The 24,512-nt window shown below is 44.9% G+C and overlaps 1 protein-coding gene across 2 annotated transcripts in view; it reads right to left on the bottom strand.

The window, feature by feature from the left end:
• LOC138758567 (adhesion G protein-coupled receptor L1-like) overlaps nt 1-24,512 on the bottom strand; it is a 674,108-nt gene that overhangs the window by 259,783 nt on the left and 389,813 nt on the right. For both annotated transcript variants that reach the window (XM_069927669.1, XM_069927668.1), the window contains exon 5: nt 8,198-8,307. In XM_069927669.1, coding sequence (XP_069783770.1) covers nt 8,198-8,307 — 110 coding nt within the window. The remainder of the gene's footprint in view (nt 1-8,197; nt 8,308-24,512) is intronic.

Here is a 24,512-nt window from a genome sequence, read left to right as displayed (position 1 = left end):
AGAATGGGGAGTGGACCAGCAGAAACTGGAGAAGACGATATTAATCCCATCTGGTTGGAAAGTGCCCAGATGGAAAATTAGGTGTTCCACCTCTAGTTGAAGAGGCCATGGACAGACATGTCAGTGCAGAAGTGGGGCACAGAAATGAAATGGTCGGCCACTGGTAGGCCGCTGACACTGACGATGACAGGGTGAAGGTGCTCAGTGAAGTAGTCTCCCAGTCTGTGTCCAGTCTCTCCAATGTAGAGAAAGCCACAACGAGAGCACCGGATGCAGTCGATACACATTTTGCTCATACCTTGATGAAAGGCTCAGGCCCAAATCATTGGTGATGTATCTTTATCTTTGCTATATATTGTTTGACCTGCTGAGTTTCCCCAGCTTGAGTTTTTACAGGCTGTTAAAGAAAGTTGCCTGGATGAGAGAGTACAAATAAGGAGGGGCCGGATTTTATCTGGACCATCAGAGGATAAGGGGAGATATAGTGGAAGCTTGTGAAATAATGTGAGATAGAGTTAGGGTAGGCAGTCAGTTTCTTTCTCCCAGGTTAAACATTATAAATGGTAGAGGACAAGAATTTAAGGTGAGGTTGGTGGGGTTTAAAGGGGATGTCCCAGGGCAGGTAATTTTACACAGAGAGTGGTGGGTTCCTGGAATTGGCTACTGGTGGGAGGTGGGGGGTGGTGGCTGTTTAAGGGCCCTTTAGATTGACAAATGAATGTGCAGGGGGTACATGCTGGCAGAAGGCATCTAGTTTAAATGGGCATCAAGTTCTCCTGGGCCAAAAGTCCCTGTCCCCATACTGTAACTTTGCTATAACAGCAATATCCAAACAAAACTGGATTCTGACTGTGAACAGAGAGGATTTATTGAACCATTTTTGTGGGTCAGACAAGATATTGGAACAGAAGGAGGCCCATTGGCCCCGTCGAGTCTGCCCCACCATTCTAATCATGAGCTGATCCATCTTCCCACTCAGCCCCACTTCCTGACCTTCTCCCTGTAACCCTTGATGCCCTGACTAATCAAATTCCAGTCAATCCATGCCTTAAATACACCCAATGACCATGCTCCCATGACCCTCTGACTAAAGAAATGTTTCCGTGTCTCTGTTTTAAATTGATGCCTTTTTATCCTGAAGTTGTACCCTCATGTCCTAGACCTCCTCTACCATGGAAAATGACCTTACCACATCTACTCTGTCCAGGCTTTTCAACATTCTAATGCCTCTATGAGGTTGCCCCCTCATCTTTCTGTACTCCAATGAGTGCAGTTCAAGAGCTGACAAACGCTCCTCATATGTCAACCCTTTAATTCCTGGTATCATTCTAGTAAATCTTCTCTGAACCCTCTCTGACACCAGCACATCCTTTTTCAAATGCCCCAAACTGTATACAGTTCTCCAAGTGAGGTTTCATCAGTGCTTTATAGAGTCTCAACATTGCATCCATGCTCTTGTATCACTCTGGAAATGAATATCATCATGGCATTCACCTTCTCCACCACCCAAGGTTAACCTTGAGGGTCCCTCTGCACCTCATAATTTTGAATTTTCTCCCTCTCTAAATAATACCCTGCCTGTCTATTTCTTCTACCGAAGTGCATGACTGTACACTTTCCAACACTAAATTTCATCTGCCACCTCATTGCCCGTTCTCCTCATCTATCCAAATCTCTCTGTAGATTGTCAGTATCCTCAACACCACCTCCCCTACCACCTATTTTGGCATCATCTGCAAATTTAATCCAAAGCAACGTAAAACAAAGTGGCCCCAACACTGATCCCTGTGGTAACCAGTAGCCAACCAGAATACATCCCTTTATTCTCACTCTCTGCTTCCAGCCAACCAGCCAATACTCTACCCTTGCTACAACCCTTCCTATAATTCCGTGGGTTCTCGTCTTGTTTATCCGCCTCATGTGTGGCACCTTGTCAAAGGCATTTTTTTTAAATCCAAATACATTGCATCTCCCCTGCCTGTCCTCCTTGAAATCTCTTCAAAACATTACAGTTGGTTTATCGTACATGATTTTCCTTTCAGGAACCATGGTGACTTGAGCCTATCTTGTCACGCACCTCTAGATACTCCATAACCTCATCCTTGACTATCGACTGCCACCGTTTCCCAACTACCGACGTCAGGCGAATAGGTCTGCAATTTCCTTTCAGCTTCCTTAAGTTTTAAATTTCTTAAACACTCATGATCTTCTAGTCCACCAGATTCCATTGTTTCCTGGAAGGTCATTATCAGCCAATCCCAACCTTTGAAGGACATTCATGGACCAGATGTTTGCAAAATTACAGTGGTTTCATGATTACCATTGCTGACACCAGCATTATTCAAGACTTAATTTTAAATTTAGCAGTTTGTGCGACCAGATTCAGGCCTTCATCAATCGTCCTGACCTCCAGAAATGCACTTAACCACTGTCATAACTACTCCAGTTAGTTAACCACTAGACTACTCTCCACACTATCCATCCTAACATTTCCCCAACTTTAGCCAATGTTATCTTTTAACTGTAACTGTGGAGCATTTTGTGTGAGACATTTCAGGTAATCTTGTCGGGATAGTGTCGCTTATTCTACGCATCAACATACAACCACAACCACAACCTGCGGCCGCCAGAGGAATTAAAAGGTTTTCTCCAGTGCTGGAAAGAAGCAACTTGCATATATGTAGCACATTATGTTACCCTGGCTCTACAAGTAATGAAATAATTCTGTCAAATAGATCTGGCATCAATTTCCATGCTGTAATATCTCACCATCAGTGCCTCAAATTTATAAAGGTGCAGGCTCCGCTGGACCCAGATTTCTCAGGATAAAAAGCAGCATTAACAGTAGCAGATAGTGCGGTTGCCTCACAGCTCTACGCATCAGGGTTCGATCCTGACCTCTGGAGCTTGTGCCTAGCCTCTGCGGCTGCTTGGATTTCTCCCCAGTGGCTCCAGGTTCTTCTAAGGCATACGGGTTTGTTGGTCAATTGGCCATTGTAATTTACGTCCAGTGTGGGTGGGTGCTGAATAATCTCGTGGTATAGGGGTGTGGTGAGGGGCGTGGTTGATTGGCCAGTGAGCCTGATGTCAGTAATAAGTAAATAATTGAAGAATGTTCTATGAGATCGGATATACAAGTATTTGGACAGACAGGGACTGATTAAAGATAGTCAGCAAGGCTTTATGGGTGGTAGGTCGTGTTAACGAATCAAAGAGATTTTCGAGGAGATTACCAAGAAAGTAGATAAAGGAAAGGCGGTGGATGTTGTTTACGTAGACTTTAGTTAGGCCTTTGACGAGGTCCCACATGGGAGTTTAGTTCAGAAGGTTCAGATACTAGGTATCCATGGAGAGGTTAAATGGATAAGAAATTGTTGTATGGGAGAAGACAGAGGGTGGTAGTGATGATTACTTCTCAGACTGGAGGCCTGCGACTAGTGGTTTTCCTCAGGGATCGGTGCTGGGACCATTGTTGTTTGTTGTCTTTATCGATGATCTGGATGATAATGTGGTAAAATGGATCAGTGTTTACTGATGACACTAAGATTGGAGGCATTGTGGACCATGAAGAAGGTTTTCTAAGCTTGCCAAGGGATCTGGACCAGCAGGAAAAATGAACCAGAAAATGGCAGATGGAATTTAATGCAGACAAGTGTGAAGTGTTGCATTTTGGAAGGACACACCAAGGTAGGACATACACAGTAAAGAGTAGGACACTGAGGAGTGTGGTAAAGATGAGTTTAACTGTGGATCATTGATATTAATCACACCACAGAATAAGAAAAAAATACCTCTTTTTTATATAAGGGAATCTTAATTGTATCTTATTCAACTTTCTATTCAACTTTAATTTTGGATGAATTATGAGGAATGGATTAACTGTTAACCTAACATAATCATAGAATTGGATGTTTTGAATGGCATAAGAAATAAATAATTATAGTTACACTTCTGGTTTACAATTTTTGTGAGATATGTCTATGATATGATTTGATTTATGTTATTAATTAGAAGGTTATGTATAAAGGTTTTCTTTCTATTATACTCAATAAAAATCCTTTAAAAAGAAAAAGAGTGTGGAGGAACAAAGGCATCTGGGAATACAGATACGTTGTTCCCTGAAAATAGTGAAAATAGGTAGACAGGATTGTAAAGAGAGCTTTTGGCATCTTGGCCTTCATAAATCAAAGTATTGAGTACAGGTGTTGGGATGTTATGGTGAAGGTTTTTAAGACATTGGTGAGGCCAAATTTGGAATATTGTGAGCAGTTCTGGTCACCTCACTACAGGAAGGACATCAGTAAGATTGAAAGAGTGCAGAGAAGATTTACTAGGATGTGGCTGGGTCTTCAGGAGTTGAGTTAAAAGGAAAGATTAAACAGGTTAGGACTCTATTCCTTGGAGTGTAGAAGATTGAGGGGTATAGACAGAGTAAACGCAAGTAGGCTCTTTCCACTTAAATTAGGAGAGATAAATACAAGAGGTCATGGCTTTAGGATGAAAGGTGAAAGGTTTAGGGGGAACTTCTTCCCTCAGAGAGTGGTGGGAGTGCGATACATGCTGCCATATGACGTGGTATATGAGGGCGCACTCTTACGTTTTAAGAATATATTGGATAGATACATGAATCGGACAGGTCTGGAGGGTTATGGACTGGGTGAAAGTCGATGGAAGTAGCAGAATTATATTTTGGTATGGACTAGAAGCACCAACTGGCCTGTTCACTGTGCTGTAGCGATCTATGAGTTACAGGGAAGGGTTAAACAGATTGGGACTTTATTCCCTGGAGCGTAGAATAATGAGGGAAGATTTGATAGAAGTATTTAAAATTATGAGGGGGACAGACTGAGCAAATGTAGGTAGGCTATTCCACTGAGGGTCAGTGAGATACAAACCAAGAGGACAAGAGTTAAGGGTGAAAGGGGAAAACTTTTGGGGGAACTTCTTCACACAGAGAGTGGTGGGAGTGTGGAATGAGCTGCCAGCTGAAGTAATGCATGTAGTTTAATTTTAACATTTAAGAAAAAATTGAACATGTACATAGATAGGAGGGATATGGTCTGGGACTAGCCTGAATAATAGTTTGGTACAGACTAGAAGGGCCGAATGGTCTGTTTTCTGTGCTGTAATGTTCTATGGCTCTAAAGTCACCCTTACCCAAAAATAAACTTGGGGAGGAAGTTGGAGTGTCCTACCCTTCTTTGATGAAGGAGTTGTCCAGACATCAACCCTGACAAGGTTACTCTTTGGGCACATTAAAGGGGGAAACAGTTTCTCTCCATTTGTTCCTTTAACTCTTTCCAAGGTTTACCTCCTTTACAATATCTTCAACACTCAATGGAAAACAACGCTGCTTTCAGTCTCAGTATTATTCTGGTTACTCTGTGATGCACCTCTCACCCCAGGGTGGCTAAGAACCTGGGCAAAGGCTGATATAATGGCAAAACGGGCAGCGTGTAATGACAGTTTTGGTAACAGGGCAAGTTTCTGTGTTTAACAGCGGAAATTGTCCCTGTTACCAACGCAGCGCGTGGTGTGAATTATAACCTTTATACCGAATCGATGATTTCACTAAGTGCTTCCACCAGATTCTCACAGGAAAGCAACTTGAAAGTGCTGAATTTTATTGCACGCGGAGGTTAAATAATTTTATTATGCAACATGCCATAATTATTGCTTAATAACCTCTCTGGCTGTAAAAGCTAATCTTGTAAGTGTGGATTGCAGTTCCTTCACACAAACACTTCAACAAATATATTCAAGTGATGCAAATTATTCTTTTCAGCTTTTAAAATCTTAATGATGTTTCAGTGCTAAGCTTAATTTTCTGAGTATGCCCCAATCTTTATTTCCAGAGGAGTGCTGTGAATTGTGTCTTTCATGAGCTGAATTGCGGTTTGCGAGAATTTTCTGATGCGGCAAGGCAGCAAAACGATGTTACTGTTGCTGGGTTCCAGGAACTTGGCCGTCTGAACCACCATGGAACATGGAAATCTATAGCCTTTCTTTGATCTCATTGGAAAGAGGGCTTTTAGCATATTGGCCTTCACAAATCAAGGAATCGAGTGCTGGAGTTGGGATGTTATGGTAAAGTTGTATAAGACATTAGAGAGACCTTATTTGGTGTATTGTGAGCAGTTGTGGTTATCTGATGACAGGAAAGATATCAATAAGATTGAAAGAGTGCAGAGAAGATTTATTAGGATATTGCTGGGACTTCAGGTACTGAGTTACAGGGAAAGGTTAACCATTTGGACTCTCTGTCCCCGTTTTCCGAGACTTATCATGTGCTGTAATTCAATACTGTAAAGGTTTACCCATAGACCCAATCCAGAGTATATGCAGTGAAAGGTTAAAAATGGCCAGAATCCAAAAGGTTAACCAGGTTCGGTCTTTTTTCCACCAGAGCGTAGAAGAATGAGGGGAGATTTGATCGAAGCATTTAAAATTATGAGGGGATAGACAGAGTAAATGTCGATAGGTTTTTTCCACTGAGGGGAGGTGAGATACATGGGTTAAGGATGAACGGGGAAAAGTTTAGGGGGGAGTGAGAGGTGGAACTTCTTCACACAGAGAGTGGTGGGAGTGTGGAACGAGCTGCCAGCTGAAGTGGTGAATGCGGGCTCATTTTGAACATTTAAGAGGAATTTGGACAGTTACACGGATGGGAGGGGTATGGAGGGCTATGGGGTGGGTGCAGGTCAGTAGGACTAGGCTGAATCAGTTCAGCCTAGAAAGGCTGAAGGGCCTGTTTTCTGTGCTGTAATGTTCGATGGTTCTTTCCATTACTAACCACAGAACCGCCTTATTGTTTCCTTCCTAAGTGGCTGTGAACTGAAGTGAATGCATTCGGTTTAGTCAGAGCTTCACAGAAATGAAGCAAATTTCTATCTGCTTGACTTCCAGACCCTGCTGAGATATCTAGCTAACAAAACCTGGAGAACTGACAGCATTTTACACTTCATTTTACCCTGTCAAATACAAGCTACCTGAATCTGAACCCTAAACGTTACAAACTTTCCCTCTCTGTTTGGGGAGCGGAGACGAGAAGATTAATCCGACTATTGTGAAATTCAGGGCTGTAGCTTTATATCCAACAGCTGGTTTGGGATGTGGATAAGCTGAGATCATGTCACAGTCATGCCCAGGATGCCTGTCAGCACTGGAGGGGTCTCTCAACAATGGCACACACCACAGGTTCCCAAAAAAGAGTGACAGGCACTTCACCACGACTTGTAAAGTGATGTCCTCCCTGTGTCAAACTCTGGTGGAGGTGGGGGGAGGGGGAAGTGACTGCTTGGGTAAGAGGGGTGCAGACCCCCTCATAGAATGTACCTTGTGCTGGGATGGGGCGGTGGTGCAGATGCACCACTGTATTACATGAGCAGGGATTGGGTCATGAGAGGACATTCATTGTCAGATTGAACCAGGCGATCTGGAAAGCAGGGGAATGCAGGACCCAATCAGGTTGTTAGGGGTGCAGACCCTCAGAGACTGTACCATGCCAGCTGGGATGGGGAACGCAGACCCTCACCGGGCCAGGGGTCAGGGTGCTACAGCACAGGCCACGAATGGAAGGGTGTGATGGAATGTAGGCTTTTGCTGCCTTTGCAGTAAATGGCAGGGGTGTTTGGTGATCGTCCAGCCATTGGATCCCAGAAGGCAAAGGGGGTGATGGGAAGACAGACTCTGCAGCACGTTGCACAGTCGGTGATGTCTCGAGGAGACTCCCCTTTTTCCCCTTTCACAACACGAGCAAAATATCCCACCCGAAATACACCCCTATCGCTGGGGGGCCACGAAGCCGTCTTCCTGCTGTGCTGGTGGGAGAAAAGTGGGAGAAGAAAGCAGGAACAGAGCAAGGTGCCTTGAAAAGAAGCTGTGAGCAGGGTGAGAAGGAAAGAGTTAGCAGCAAACAACAGGCGACGCCGCTCAGTGGTCTCAGGGCTTGGCAGCAGGGCTGGTATTGGCTGGATTCAACGTTGCTCAGCGAGGGAAGGCCGAGAGGACATCCTGCTGCAGCCAGCCCAATGCGGATCCATCCAGGGCTGCATCCCAGCACCACACCGGGGATGGGGGCTGCCTCTCTCCCCACCTACATGGGGCTCACTATTTGGAAGGTGTGGTCTCACCCGATGTAAACTTTCCTCAACAAAGGATGCATGAACTGAGAGAAGAATGTGAATGGCCTACTTACTGTAAGGGACGCACTCGTACTGGATCTCCAGGTACTTGTAGGTTCCAGGGCAGGGGTCTGGGAAGACATCCGATCCCGCCACGACCACACACTGCGTGCGATTGTTACACCTATGCAAGAGAAAAGTCCAATTTACTCGTGGAAACAACTTCAGGGTTGGCAAAACTCTTTTCTAGGGAAAGGGATGTACTGGTTTTATACAAGTAAATACCTTTTTAATTCACCGTTAAACCATCGACAACCACTACACCACCACATCAAAAAATCCACATTCCCCCCTACATCACCACATCAAACAATCCCATTTCCCCCCTACACCACCACATCAAACAATCTCCATTCCCCTACAAAACCATATCAAATATCCCCATTCCTCATACATCACATCAATCAATCCGCATTATCCGACACTACCACATGAAACACTCCAAAATACACCTATACCACCACATCAAACAATCCCCAATTCCCCCTACAATACCACATAAAGCAATCCCCTTTCCTAAACATGACCACATTAAACAATCCCCATTCCCCCTACACTACCACATCAAACACACCCCATTCCCCACTACACCAACATTCAAAAACTCCCAAATCCCCTACAAAAGTACATCAAACAATCCCTATTCCCCCTACACCATGATGTCAAATAATCCACATCCCCATACACCAGCACATCAAATAGTTCCCATTCCCACGACACCACCACATCAAATAATCACTATTCACCTACACAATCGCATCAAATACTCCCTATACACACTACACCACCACATCAAACAATCCCAATTCCCCTGCACCAGCACATCAAAACCTCCCCATTCCACCAACACTCCCACATCAAATAATCCCCATTGCCCTACACCATGTCATCAAACAATCCACATTCGTGCTACAAAACCACATCAAAAAATTCCATTCCCCCTACACCACAACTCAAACATTCCCCATATCCCCAATACCACCGCATCGAATAATCCCTATTTCCCCCACCGCATCACATCAAACAATCCAAATTCCCACACCATCACAGCAAACACGTTCCATTCCCCCTGCACCAACAAATCAAACAATCCACATCTCCCTACACCACCACATCAAACAATCTCCATTCCCTCTACAAAACCATATCAAATATCCCCATTCCTCATAGAATACCACATCAAAAAATCCCCATTCCCCTACACCACCACATCAAACATTCTCCATTCCCCTCTAAACCACCACATCAAGCAATCCCCATTCCCCCGAGACCACCACATCAAACATTCCTCATTCCCTTCTGCACCACCACATCAAACAATCCAAATTCTCCTACACTAGCACATCAAATCCTCCCCATTCCACCTACCCCACCACATCATATAATCCCCATTGCCCTACAACACAACTCAAATAATCACCATTCCCCTATGCCACCACATAAATCAAGACCCTTTCCCATACTCAATCATATTAAAAAATACCCATTCCCCCTACACTACCACATCAAACACAACCCAGTCCCCACTACACCCCCACATCAAACACCCCCATTCCCCCTGCACCACTAAATCAAACAATCGACATCCTCCTACACCACCACATCAAACACTTCCCATTACCTGTTCACCAACACTCAAACACTCCCAAATCCCTTACAAAATCATATTAAAATATCCCTATTCCGCCTACATCACCACATCAAATAATCCCAATTCCCTAATACACCCCCACATCAAACACTTCCCATTCCCTAATACTCCCCCACATCAAACACTTTTCATTCCCCATACTCCACCACATCAAATATCCCCATTCCACATACAACACCACATCAATCTATTCGCATTCCCCTGAAACCAACACATGAAACAATCAGCATTCCCCTACATTACCACATAAAAAAATTTATATTCCCCGTACACCACTACATCAAACAATCCCCAATTCCCCCAACAACACCACTTCAAATAATCACCATTCCCCCTACAACACCACATAGAGCAATTACCTTTCCCAAACTCGACCACATTAAACAATCCCCATTCCTCCTACAGAACATCAAAACACCCCATTCCCCACTACACCCCCACATCAAACACAACAAATTCCCCATACACCAACATTCAAACACTCCCAAATCACTTACAAAAGCACATCAAACAATCCATATTCCGCCTACACCCTCACATCCAACACTTCCCATTTCCCCTACACCAAAACTCAAACACGCCCAAATCACCCACAAAAGCACATCAAACAATCCCCATTCCCCCATACACCACCACATCAAAAATTCACCATTCACCCAACACTATCACAACAAACAATCTCCATTTCCCCTACCCCATCACATCAAATATCCCAATTGCATATATAACACCACATCAATCAATCCGCATTCCCCCGAAACCAGCACATGAAATGCTCCCCAATATGCCTAAACCTCCACATCAAACAATCAGCATTCCCCTACACTACCACTTCAAATATTTCCAATTCCCCCTACACCTCCACATCTAACAATCCCCATTCACCCTACTACACCAAATCAAACTATCCCCAGTCCCCTACACCAGCACATCAAACACTCCCCATTCCCCTCTACACCACCACATCAAACAATCCCCATTCCCGCTACACCACTATATCAAACAATCCTCAATTCCCCCTTCACCCCCATATCAAACACATACCATTCCCCCTTACACCACCACATCCAACAATCCCCATTCCCTATACACCACCACATCAAAAATTCTCAATTGGCACATCCACCACTGCATCAAACAGTCAACATTTCCCCTACACCACCACATCAAACAATCCCTATTCCCCTACTCCAGCACATCAAACCTTCCCCATTCCACCTACAAGACCACATCAAATAGTCCCCATTGCCCTACACCACATCATCAAACAAGCCCCATTCCCCTCAACACCACCACATCAAACAATCCCAATACTCCTACACCACCACATCAAACCCTCACCATTCCACGTACACCACGACACAAAACAATCCACATCCCCTACACCATCACATCAAACACTCCTCATTCCCCCTACACCAGCACATCAAACAGTTCCCATTCCCCCGACATCACCACGTCAAACAATCACTATTAACCAACACAACAATATCAAACACTCCCCATTCCCTCTACAACACAACATCAAACAATCTCCATTTCCCCTACACCACCAATTTAAGCAATCCGCTTTCCCCCAACACCACCACATCAAACACTCCCCATTCCCTTCTACACCAATACATCAAACAATCCCAATTCCCCTACAACAGCATATCAAACCCATACCATTCTACCTCCACCAACACATCAAATAATCCCCATTACCATACACCACGTCATCAAACAAGCCCCATACCGGCTGCAAAACCACATAAAAAAATCCATTCCCCCTACACCACAACTCAAACATTCCCCATTCCCCTCTACACCACCACATCAAACAATCACCATACACTCTATACCATCACATCAAACATGCACCAGTTCCCCCTACACCCACAAATCACTGTCCCCATTTCCCCAACTGCATCACATCAAACAATTCACATTTCCCCCTACAGTACCATATCAAACAATCCCCAATTCCCCCTAAACCAGCACATGAAACAATCCCCATTCCCCTATGCAAGCACATAAAGCAATCCCATTTCCCATACTTGACCATATTAAACAATCCCTATTCCTCCTCACTAACACATCAAACACACCCCAGTCCCCACTACACCCGCACATCAAACAATCCTTATTCCCCCTACACCATCACATCAAACAATCCCCATTCCAATTCAACACCATATCAAACACCCCCTATTCCTCCCTTCACCAGCACATAAAACAATCCACATCCCCCTACAACACCACATCAAACAATCTCCATTCCCCCTACGCCACCATATCAAATATTCCCATTCTTCATACATCACCACATCAAAAAATCCCCTTCCCCCTACACCACCACATCAAACAATCCCCATTCCCCTATGCCACAATATAAAGCAATCCCCTTTCCCATACTCAAACATATTAAATTATACCCCTGTCCCCACTACACCCCCACATCAAACACTTCCCATTCCCCCTACACCACTCCCCAATCCCCTACAAAACCACATCAAACAATCCCTATTCCACATACACCATCACATCAAACAATCCCCATTCTAATACAACACCGCATCAACACCCCCCTTTCCCCCCGACACCACCACATCAAACACTCCCCATATCCTCTTAAACCACCACGTCATACAGTCCCCATTCATCCTACACCATTACTCAAACATTCCCCATTTGCCTAAACCAAACTCAAACATTCCCCATTCCCCCTACACCACCTCATCAAACATCCTCCATTCCCCTCTACACCCACAAATCAAACCGTCCCCATTTCCCGCACCGCATCTCATCCAACAATCCACATTCCCCTACACTTCTACATCAAACAATCGCCACTCTGGAGCTTCTGTTTCAGTTCCAACAAGCTTCTCCTAGCTTGTTACAGCTTTATGTCACACACAGTCAAAGACTCCCTTCTGTCTCTCTCTCCATCTGAGTCAAAACTGCCAGCAGCATGTCCTTCTCTCTCTCTCACTTGAACAACCCCCTCCTTCTCCAGGAAACAATAGGAGTTAGTCTTCTAGTCCATCTGTTGTTTTAGGTAAACAATAATCTCTCAATGATTGAGTGAGCACTTTGCAGAGAGGTCAAAAGCCTTGCAAAAAGGTCCAAAACAGACAACTTGGCTTTGATTGTTCTTCCAAGTCAATAGCCCATTCATTTCATGACATCATTTCAATTAGCACCTACTTGTGAAATGTGCATAGCATTCTCCATAGTTTCTGTAAAGTCACTGAATATGAATTCTTCAGTATTTCAAGTAAGATCTTTTAAAGTGTGTTTATGTATGTAACCTACTCCAATTTTACAAATTTATCTCCCAAATATTCCCTCACAACATGGCCTCTAATTCAGGAAACATCCTTGCCAATCTCCTCTCCACCCTCTCTACAGATTTTACCTGTAATGAAGTGACCAGAAATGAACCCAATATTCCAAGTGTAGATTAACCAAGGCTTATATATTACCTCATGGATCTTGAACTTGAAGGCCAACACACCATACAGTGTTCTTAACAACACTGTCAACTTGTACAGCAGCTTTGAGTGTCTGATGGACATGGACCCCAAGACCTCTCACTTTGTCCACATTGCACAGAGTCCACCATAAACATTGTATTCAGGTTTGACCACCTTTCTGGATTAAACTCCATCTGCCACTTCTAAGCACAGCTCTGCAAGCTGTCAAAGTCCCACTGTAACCTGTGACCACCTTCCAGGCCGCACGCAATGCCACAAGCCTTTGTGACATCTGGAAACTGACTAACCCACCCTTCCACTTCCTTATCCAGGTCATTTATTTTTAAAAATCACTAAGAGGAGGGGGGGGGGGGGTGGTCTCAGAACAGATCCCTGTGGAACAGTCCACTGGTCACCGACCTCCATGCAGAATACAAACCATCTACAACCAGCCTCGGCCTTCTCAGGGTAAGCCACTTCAGTATCCACAAACCATGGATTCCTTGGTTCCATGTCCTTATCAGATTCACCGTTCTACCTTCATCAATGTGCTTTGTCAAAAAATTCAATCAGACTTTCTCTGACAGAGCCATGCAGACTATCTTTAATCAGATTATGCCTCTTGAATTGCTTGTAAATCTTGTCTCTCCAACAGCTTGCCCACCACTGAAGTAAGACTCACCGGTTTATAATTTCCTGGGTTATCTCTGCTCCCTTTCTTGAACAGGACCACAACATTCACACCCCCTCCAATTCTCCAGTACTCTTCCTGCCCCCAGTGACGACAAGAATATCGCTGCCAGTGGCTCTGCAACTCCCCATTCACTTCATAGGTAAATCTCATTTGGTCCTGTCAACTGATCTAACTTCATGCTTTCGAAAAGCTCCAACCCATCCTCTTGATGTCAACATGCTCAAGCATTTCAGTCCACTTTAACCATATAACTATTTCAGAATAACAGAAACAGGCCATATCGGCCCTTCTAGGCCGCACCGATTTACGTGAAACTCCACTAGTTCCACCTACCCACTCCCTTGCCCATAACCCTCCAACCCCCTCAAATCAATGGACTCATCTAGCCTCCTCTTAAATGACAAAATTGACCCTGACGCAACTACCTCTTCCGGAAGATCATTCCACTCAGCCACCGCTCTCTCAGTGAAGGAGCTTCCTCTTAAGTTACTCCTAAAGTTTTTCCCCCAACCCTTAATTTATGACTCCTCGTTCCAATCTCCCCTACCCTCAGGGGAAAGAGCCTATTCACATCTACTCTATCTATTCCCCTTATAATTTTAAATACCTCTATCAAATCCCCTCTCAACCTTCTACGCTCATCCTCAAATTTGCCGCGGTCCTTTTCTCTGGTGAATACTGAAGTAAAGTATTCATTAAAGACCTCCGACCCCTTGCACATTTCTACTAACACTCCTGATGGGCCCTGTCTTCACACGACATCCTCTTGTTCTTCACGTACCCGTGAAATGCCTTTGGGTTTTGAGGATCCTGCTCACCAAGGCCTTCTTATGCCCCCATCGAACTCTCTAAGTCCATTCCTAAGCTCTTTCCTGGCAATCTTGTAATTCTCCAGAGCTCCTATCTTTTTAAATCTCTCACAAGATTTTCTTTTCTTCTAACCAGATTTTATTCATCACCACCTTATTCTCCTTTTCCTGCCTCAGTGGAGAATTCTTGTGCACCGTGCAAATGATCTCGGAATGTACATGGGGCAGCAGGGTGGGGTGTAGCACCTTTACAGCGCCAGCAATCGGCACTGGACCAGGGTTGGAATCCCATGCTGTCTGTGAGGAGCCTATGTGTTCTCCCCGTGTCTGCGTGGGTTTCTTCCGGGGATTCCGGTTTCTTCCCACCGTTCCAAGTGTACCAGGGGTGTAGGTTAGTGGGGTGCAAAGTTGGGCAGCATGGACTCGTGGACTGAAGTGGCCTGTTACTGTGCTGGATGTTGAAATTTATATAAGAAAATTAAATCTGCATCCAATTTATGCACTCCTGCCTAATGGCATCACATTTTCCCTATGCTACCGCAGTAAGATATTCTCTCAACTGGTCTATTTCTGACCTTATCCGGAGCTCTGGTAAAGGAGAGAGATATGTGATCATTTTCGCCCATTAAGAGATCTGGTTCATTTCCCAATACCAGGTCAAGCCTCTTCTCTAGTTGGCCAATCTACTTACTGTGTTAGGAAACCTTCCTGATGCCACCTCAGCATTCCACTTCACTCACAGATGGTTCCAAACATGAGGTAACAAGTCATCTATCACCACAACCTTATTAGTTTTACACATTTTGAGAATCTGTTTCTCAATGTGGGGAGAGGAGTCTATAATATACACCCAGTAGGGTTCTTTCCCAACACTGACTCGGTAGACAATCCCTCCTCTACTTCTTTGTTTTCTGCAGCTGTGATCGAATTCTTGATAGGCGATGCTACTCCCCATCTCTTTACATTTCTTCCTGAAGTCTCGTGCTCCCGAGTCAGCCCGAGTTCATATTCCTAATGCTCCCTCCCTTAAAGTACGCACACTTCGAACCATTCAGTGCCTGTCCCTCCTCACAGCAAATGCCCATCACCTGGCCCATCCTCCTGGCCAGCAGTTCCCGCAAACCTGCCCACCAGGATATTGGTCCCCCTTCAGTTCAAGTATAGCCCATCCTTTTTTGTACAGGTTAGGCCTCCCCCGGAAGAGATCCTAATGAAACTCTGGCATAACTTTCACCTGCCACAACTTTCTGTTCCTGCCCTCACAGGCAGAAATCCTGAGATTGAGGCTCTGATTTTCAGCTTCCTTCCAACTCTCAATATTCCCTCTTCAGAACCTCATTCCTACTCTTATCTATGTCATTGGTACCAACGTAGACCACAACACCTGGCTTCCCACCCTCCCTCTCAAGAATTCGATGCACTCGGAAGTGTGGCAACACTTCCCCTTCTGCTCAAGATGGTGGAAGGGATAGTGCAGGGTGAGGAGAGAGAGAGAGAGAGAGAGAATCTGCCAATCTGTGTGCTGATGGATCTGGTCGGGGTTACTGAGACCACAGCACTTCAACACAAGCACAAGGATATAATGTTCAAATTACTCAAGTGTTTGTTGCATCTCAGTTGGTGAAGAGCAAGAGGTGAGATTGCAGTCAAGTCTTCATGTCTGCTATCTTCTCTTTGGCTTGGCTTCACGGACGAAGATACACTGGGGACATCTCAAAGGCATCTGGCATGAGAATCCACATCAAAGAGAAGTCTATGCGTGCGTGCATGTGCGTGCGTGCGTGCGTGCGTGCGTGCGTGCGTGCGTGCGTGCGTGCGTGCGTGCGTGCGTGTGTGCATATACATGAATATGTATACATATGTGTCTGTGTGTGTGTGTGAGAGAGCGAGAGAGAGAGAGAGAGGGAGATAGAGATAAAATGTGAAAAGGATACAGAATGTGCCAGAGTCTTTCCATAAATTCAAGTTGTTTCTGACGACCTTGGCATCTGAAGCTTAAAATCTACTTTTCCTCTAATTATTTGCCTCCGAAATCCTGACCCACTTTCTGAAGGCTTCAGTTACCTGAGTGAGTCTGTCAGTGTATCATAGCACAGGCAGTTCAATCGAATATTTCAGTGAAGAGCCACCTTGGAGGCTAATAATAAGATTATTTCATGACGACTGCCTGAGGCAACTCAGGGTATACAGCGATTTGGAGCTTTAAAATGCATGAGTGTGGAGGCCTTGACAACTGGCTGAAAGTGAAATGTGAAGCTTTAAAAAACTCCGACAGACTTCAGCTGTCAGCTGCTTGGCATGACATTCGTTCCCAGGAGACAGGATTTAAGCGGAGATCATTAAATATCCAGGAATTCTATGACATTAAGTATACAGGGAGACAGAACTCAAAAGACCAATGAACACTGGGGCTGAAGGAAAACTGGAAAATCCCTCTGAAAGACTCAGCTCCGCCGTTGAATCCTGGCTCCCCCTTCCCTTATTGGGTGGATTGTCGGGGATGAGCTGACCTGCCTCCACTCCAGTTCAGATGAAGCAATGAAACCCGTCCCTTTAAACCTGGATGTGGTTGAAGATCAGAGACCAGATGTCCTCACAGCTGGGCTGGCATGAGAAGGTCCACAGCAATTGGAGGCAATGTTCTGCTGCCGGGTAAACTGTACACATGTCGCGCACACACACACACACACACACACACACACACACACACACACACACACACACACACACACACACACACACACACACATACACACACACACACATTTCTCTCACATATACACACATACAAACCTCTGAAATTCATCTCTCACTCACACACACATCCATCTACCTCAACTACCCTCCTTCCCACCCTGTCCCCTATAAGGATTCCATCTCTCAATTCCTCCATCTCTGTCGCATCTGCACCCAGGATGAGGACTTCTATGCTAGATCCTCCTTTATCAAACAATGTGGCTCTCCCTCTACCCCATCAACTAGGCACTCACCTGCATATCCTCCATTACCCACACATCTGCCCTGGTCCCCTCCACCTCCACGCGCAACAAGGACAGGATTCCCCTCGTCCTCACCGGCCACCCCACCAGCATCCGCATCCAACGCCTCCTCCAACATTTCTGCCACCTACCACATGATCCCACCATTAGACACGTATTCCCCTCTTTGCCTTTTGCAGGGAACACTCCCTCCGTGACGTCCTCTGTCCTCTCCTCCCTCCCTACCAATCATCCCCTTGGGAATGACTCCTGTGACCACAGGAGATCCTCCACTTGTGCCCACATCACCTCCCTCAGCAACATTCGGGGCCCCAAACAGTCCTTCTAAGAGAAGCAATGTTTCACTTGTGAATCTGCAGGGGTTATCTACTGTATCCGATGCTCCCGCTTGAGGTCTCTATCTACATCGGAGGGTCTGAATGCAGACTGGGAGATTGTTTTGTTGAGCACCACGGCTCTGTCTGCTGCAGTAGCATGGATCTCCCAGTGGCCACCCTTTTCAATTCTCTATCCCTGCTGACATGTCTGTCCATGGTCTCATGTACTGTCAGACTGAGACCACCCGTAAATTGGAGGAACAACAAACACCTCATCTTCCCAATGATGGCAGGAATTTTGACTTCACTGGCTTTTGTTAACCCCCCACAACCTGCCCCCCCAACCCGTTGCTTCCTCTCTATGCCCTGTCTCCTTTCGCACAGTCATGATAAATGAAACCTAGTCCCTTATCACATTCAATTAGCACCTTTTGTTGGTCTGGATTCCTCCCCCATTGTTTGAATTCAGAGCCTTTCTGATATATCCTGCTTCTGCCTTTTCTGATCTTTCCTTGAAGAAGGGCTCAGGCCCGAAAAGTCGGTGATATATGTTTGTCTCCTACAGATGCTGTAAAAACCAGCATTTCTGAGTTTTTACTACAACCACAGCGTCTGCAGCCAATCATATTTCTCTCACACACATCTCTTTTTCTCTCTCTCTCACACACACACACACACACACACACACACACACACACACACACACACACACACACACACACACACACTACCCTCAGACACACTCCAGCCGCACCGTACTTTGCCCTCACACTTTACCTTCATGCCTCACTGATCCGCTCCCTCCCTCTGTATCTCATCCCTCACCTCCATCACACAACGTCCACCTTCTCCTTCATTTGCCTCTCCATCTCCCCACTCCTCCAACCAGAGTTGGAGCGGGAGAGGGACAGTTTTAGAAAGTGAATGGTAGAAGTGGAGCGACCTTTGTGTGAGTGGGCCAGAGTGGGGTGATGAGGCTTTGGCTTAAGAGGCTTCAAGCGATGGAGACCAAGGTAAGATTCTGCTGAGAGCTTATTATTATTGTTTTCTTTGATTTTTGCATTAGTGCCCAGAATGGGTTAGTGGAGTGTACATCTTGTGAGAATTCGGGAAGACTTGCCGAAGTGCTTCGAGATGCGATTCATGACAGACTGTGTTCAGAAACTGGAGCTATGAATATTCAGGTTATCAAGGGTTACAGGGCGAAGGTAGGGGATTGGGATGAGTGGGCGAATGGATCGGCTCATGATGGAATGGCAGAGCAGACTCGATGGGTCAAATGGCCTACTTCTGCTCCTAGATCTTATGGGCCTTCAGCTTGTACAGGAGCTATAGGGAGGCAGTCACACCGAAGCTGTAGGAAGCAGGCAGATGCGGATGGGTGACAGTCAGGAGAGGGACAGGTAAAGCAAGCAGGTGGATGATACAGGGCATCCCTGTGGGCTGTGCCCCTTAATAACAAGTGTACCACTTCGGATACTGTCAGAGGGGTGTGCTACGAGCCAGCCCAGAGGATCCATAAACCCAATAGTAGTAGATATTTACCAAGACAAACGGTTGCTTAAACAAAAGTTGTAATGTGTGTGTAAGTTCAGAAAAGTTCTTTAGTTCACAGTCCAATCTCACTTCTCATTCCTTCAAGTTCAGGCAATTCTTATATTGTGCACAGAATTTAACATTTATAAAGTTCACCAGGCTTTGGTGCTCGAAAGGTAAATGGTTACCGCTCAGGCAGGTTCTTGTTGGTTTTCAGAGAGAGATGTGTTGTTCCAGGACATCTACAACTGAGGTACTTCTCTTAGTCACCTCAGTGTCTTGCTGACAAAACTTGCCCCGTCAGGGTTCTCCAGATGATAACCTCTTTCTTTCAGGTCACCATAGAGTTCCTTTCTGTTTCTCTTATTCCAAGTGAAACATTAGACAGCCAGTCCTCGCCTCTTGCATGAACCACAAGGTCTGTGACTAGGCCGTCTTCCACACTGGGCATCTTGCCAGCTTGTCGTGTTCAACATTGTACAAGTGATCTCTGTCTCTCTCTCACTCACTCACACACACACACACACACACACACACACACACACACACACACACACACGCACACACGCACACATGCACGCACACACACACACACACACACACACAGACACACACACACACGCACGCACACACACACACACACACACACACACACACTGAGACTGAGTTCATGACATTCTCACGGTGGTCAGCCAGATGTTGTGGGTCATATAGGGACCAATGAAATGGGTAGGAAAGGTGAGGGGATCCTGCAAGGAGAGTTCAGGGAGTTAGGCCCCAGGTTGAAGGACAGGATGCTCAGGGTGGTGATCTCAGGATTGCTGCCCGTGCCACATGCTGGTGAGGTTAGAAATAGGAGGATAATGCAGCTTAACTCGTGGCTAAAAACCTGGGCACGAGGGAGGGCTTCAGGTTTCTTGAAGGTGGGACTTGTTCCGACAGGACGATTTGCATCTGAACTGGGAGGGGAACTAACATCCATGTGGGAAGGTTTGTGAGTGCTGCTCCAGTGGGTTTAAACTAGATTTGCAGGGAGGTGCGAACCGGAATAGCAGAGCAGATGGAGGAGTGGTGATGTGAAAATGACATGCACCGTTAGAAGTCAACGGGTTGTACGAGGTGGAAATGTTCTCAGGTGCATCTATTTCAATGCAGGGAGGATTATGGGAAAGGCAGGTGAGCTTAGAGCATGGATTGGCACATGGAATTATGACATTGTGGCCATTAGTGAAACTTGGTTGCAGGAGGGGCAGCTCATTTTTTCTTGGCTTCCATAGGTTTAAGCATGATAGAACAGGAGGATAAAAGTGGAAGGAGTGTCATTGGTTGTTGGGGAAAATATCTGAGCTGTACTCAGGCAGGATAGAACAGAGGGTTTGTCTACTGAGGTTATATGGGTGAGCTGAGGAACAGAAAGGTACAACCTGTTTGACTCACTCATTCATGAACAAAGCAGACCTAACAAATCAAGGTTCTTTGTTCTTTATTGCCGGATTGTAACACTTGCAACTAACAGTGTTAGTTGGAGAAGGCGCATTCTGCCGTTATCAGCAAGTGGTGTTTTTTATATACCTTAGGATACGTACTTAGTAAATTATCATACCATGACATTGTCCAATGAATAAACTGTTGCTATCCTTCTCTGCTAGTTTCCTGCACATCAATTTGTCATCCCCACTCTTATCTTGAGAGTACAAGGTCACAGCTGCATCTTGTTACGGCCCAGCACTGGGTGACTCCCTCTACATTCCCAGCTCATGATGTTTTTACCTAACAAACCACACTCATGGGGTTGAATTATAGACTGCCCAAAATTTAGCAAGAATTGTAGAAGCAAATCTGTAGAGCAGAGAGCTGGAGGAAACATAAGGTTTCGATAGTAGGAGATTTTAATTTTCCACATATTGACTGTAAAAGGGCTGGATGGCTTGGAGTTTGTCAAATGTGTTCAAGAAAGTTTTATAAATCAATATACAGAGGTACCAATTAGAGAGAGTGCAATACTGGATCTCCTATTAGGGAATGAGACAGGACGTACGTATAGGGGAACATTTTGGGTCTAGTAATCATAATGTCATTAGTTTCAAGTTAATTATGGAGAAGGATAGATCTGGGCCATGGGTTGAGATTCTAAATTGGAGAAAGACTGATTTGAGGAAATGAGAAAGGATCTAGAATACATGGATTGAGTAAGTTATTTTCTGGCAAGGACGTGTGATGTAAGTGGATGACTTTCAAAGATTAAATTTTGAGTGAAAGACTAGGTTAGAAGGTACAGAGAACCTTGGTTTTCAAGGGATATTGGGGATCTGGTTTAGAAGAAGAGAGAGGTATATAGCAGGTTTACGTAACATGGTACTTGAAATATAGAAAAGGTAAGAAAACTCTCAAGAAAGAAATTGGGAAGCTAATTGAAGACATGAGGTTGCTTTGGCAGATAATGTGAAGAAAAATCCTCAGGGTTTCTACAGGTATATTAACAGCAGAAGGATTGTAAGGGACAAAATTGGACCCCTTGAAGAGTGGTCGGCTTTGTATGGAGCCAAAAGAGATGGGGGAAGTCTTAAATGATTTTTTTTTTCATCAGAATTCACTCAGGAAACAGGCACTGAGTCATGGGAAGTAAGGAAAACAAGCAGTGAGGTCATGGAAGCAATACAGATTTAAGAGGAGGATGTTCTTTCTGTCTTAAAGCAAATAAGGTGGATATATCCCCAGGACCTGACAAGATATTTCATCAGGGAGACTAGTGTAGAAATTGCAGGGACTCTGGCAGAAATATTTAAAATGTCCTTAGCCACAGGTGTGGTGCCAGAGGATTGGAGGGGAGCTCACGTTGTTCTGTTGTTTAAAAAAGGCTCCAAAAGTAACCTTGGAAATGATAGGCCGATAAGCCTGACTTTCAGTAGTAGGTAAATATTGAAGGTGATCAAAGAGATTGGATCTACAATTACTTGGATAGCCATGAACTGATTAAAGAAAATTAACATGGCTTTGTACATGGTAGGTAGTGTTTAACCATTCTTATAGAGTTTTTCAAGGAGGTTATCAGGAAAACTGATCAAAGAAAGCCTGTGGATATTGTCTACATAGACTTTAATAAGGCCTTTGACAAGGTCCTATATGAGAAGTTAATCAGGAAGGTTCAGACGCTAGCTATTCATGGTAAAATGGTAAATTGGATTCGACAATGGGTGGATGGGAGAAGCCAGAGGGTAGCGGTGGATGATTCCCTCTCAGACTGGAGGCCTGTGATTAGTGGTGTGCCTTAGATATCGGTGCTGGGGCCATTGTTGTTTGTTGTCTATATCAATGATCTGGATGATAATGTGGTAAATTGGATCAGCAAGTTTGCAGATGACACTAAGTGAAGGAGGTTTTCAAAGCTTGCAGAGGGATCTGGACCAGCTGGAAACATAGACTGAAAAATGGTTGATGGGATTTAATGCAGAGAAGTGTGAGGTGTTGCATTTTAGAAAGATAAACCAAGAAAGTATATGCACAGCCTATGGTAGAGCACTAAGGAGTGTGATAAAAGAGAGGGTTATGGGAACACAGATACATAATTTTCTGAAAGTGGAATCACAGATGGATAGGGTGTAAAGAGATCTTTTGGCATATTGGCCTTCATAAATCAAAGTATTGAGTCCAGGAGATGGAATGCTAAGGTAAAGTTTTATAAGATGTTGGTGAGGCCAAATTTGGAGTACTGTGTGCAGCTTTGGTCAGCGAACTACAGGCAAGATATTAATAAGATGGAAAGAGTGGAGAGAATATTTACTGTTACTCAGACTTCAGGAACTGAACACGGGGAAAGATTAAACAGGTTAGAACTTTATTCCCTGGATCATAGAAGAATGCGGGGAGATTTGATTGAGATATTTAAAGATATGAGGGGGACAGACTGAATCGGCATTTTCCACTGAGAGTAGGTGAGATACACACCAGAGGATGTGGGTTAAGGGTGAAAGAGGAAAAGTTTAGGGGAAACATGAGGGGGAACGTCTTCACACAGAGAATGGGAGGAGTGTGGAATGAGCGGCCAGTTGAAGTGGTGAATATGGGCACATTTTTAACATTTAAAACGAATCTGGACAGGTGCATGGATGGGAGGGGTGTGGAGGATTATGAATTGGGTGCAGGTCAGCAGAGAAATGGTTTGGCGCAGACCAGAAGGTCCGAGGGGGCCTGTTTCTGTGCTGTAATGTTCTATGGCTTTCTGATTTGGCCGATGAATGTGTGGCTGAATAATTAGTGCAGAGGACAGGTGTTTAGATCTCTGGATGATTGGGAGCTCTTCTGGGGAAGGTACAATCTGTGCAAAAAAGGACAGATTACACCTGAACTGGAGAGGGTGCCAATATCCTGGCGGAGAGGTTTGAAAGACTTTTGGGGAGGGTATAAATTAGTTTGGAAGGGGGATGGGAAGCAGAATGATAGGGCTGAGAATTAAACCGATGGTGGAAAGGCCGATGTAATGTGTAGTGAGTTGGTGAGGAGGGACGGGTAGAGGAGGGAGCAGAATTGTAGTCAGAAGGATAGTTTGAAATGTGTTTACTTCAATGCTAGAAGAAGTATGAGGAGATGAACTTGGAGCGTGGATCAACATGTCAAATTGCGAAGTTGTGCCTGTTAGAGAAACTTGGCTGACACAAGGATGGCTGATGCAGGTACCAGGGTTTGTATATTTCAAAGGGGATAGGAAAGAAGGGAAAAGAAGTGTGGAGGGAGGGTAGCATTATTAATCAGGAACAGTAGAGAGTTCACTGAGTCAGTGTGGGTGGAAATCAGAAACAGGAAGGCATCAATCACCATACTGGGAGTAGGCTTTGGAACACTGAGGAACAGAGAAGTGGACAGATTTT

This window comes from Narcine bancroftii, chromosome 3, assembly GCF_036971445.1.
Source record: "Narcine bancroftii isolate sNarBan1 chromosome 3, sNarBan1.hap1, whole genome shotgun sequence".
Taxonomy (NCBI): domain Eukaryota; kingdom Metazoa; phylum Chordata; class Chondrichthyes; order Torpediniformes; family Narcinidae; genus Narcine; species Narcine bancroftii.
Note: the sequence above shows the minus strand (reverse complement) of the source record. Positions and strands in the feature narration are given on the sequence as shown.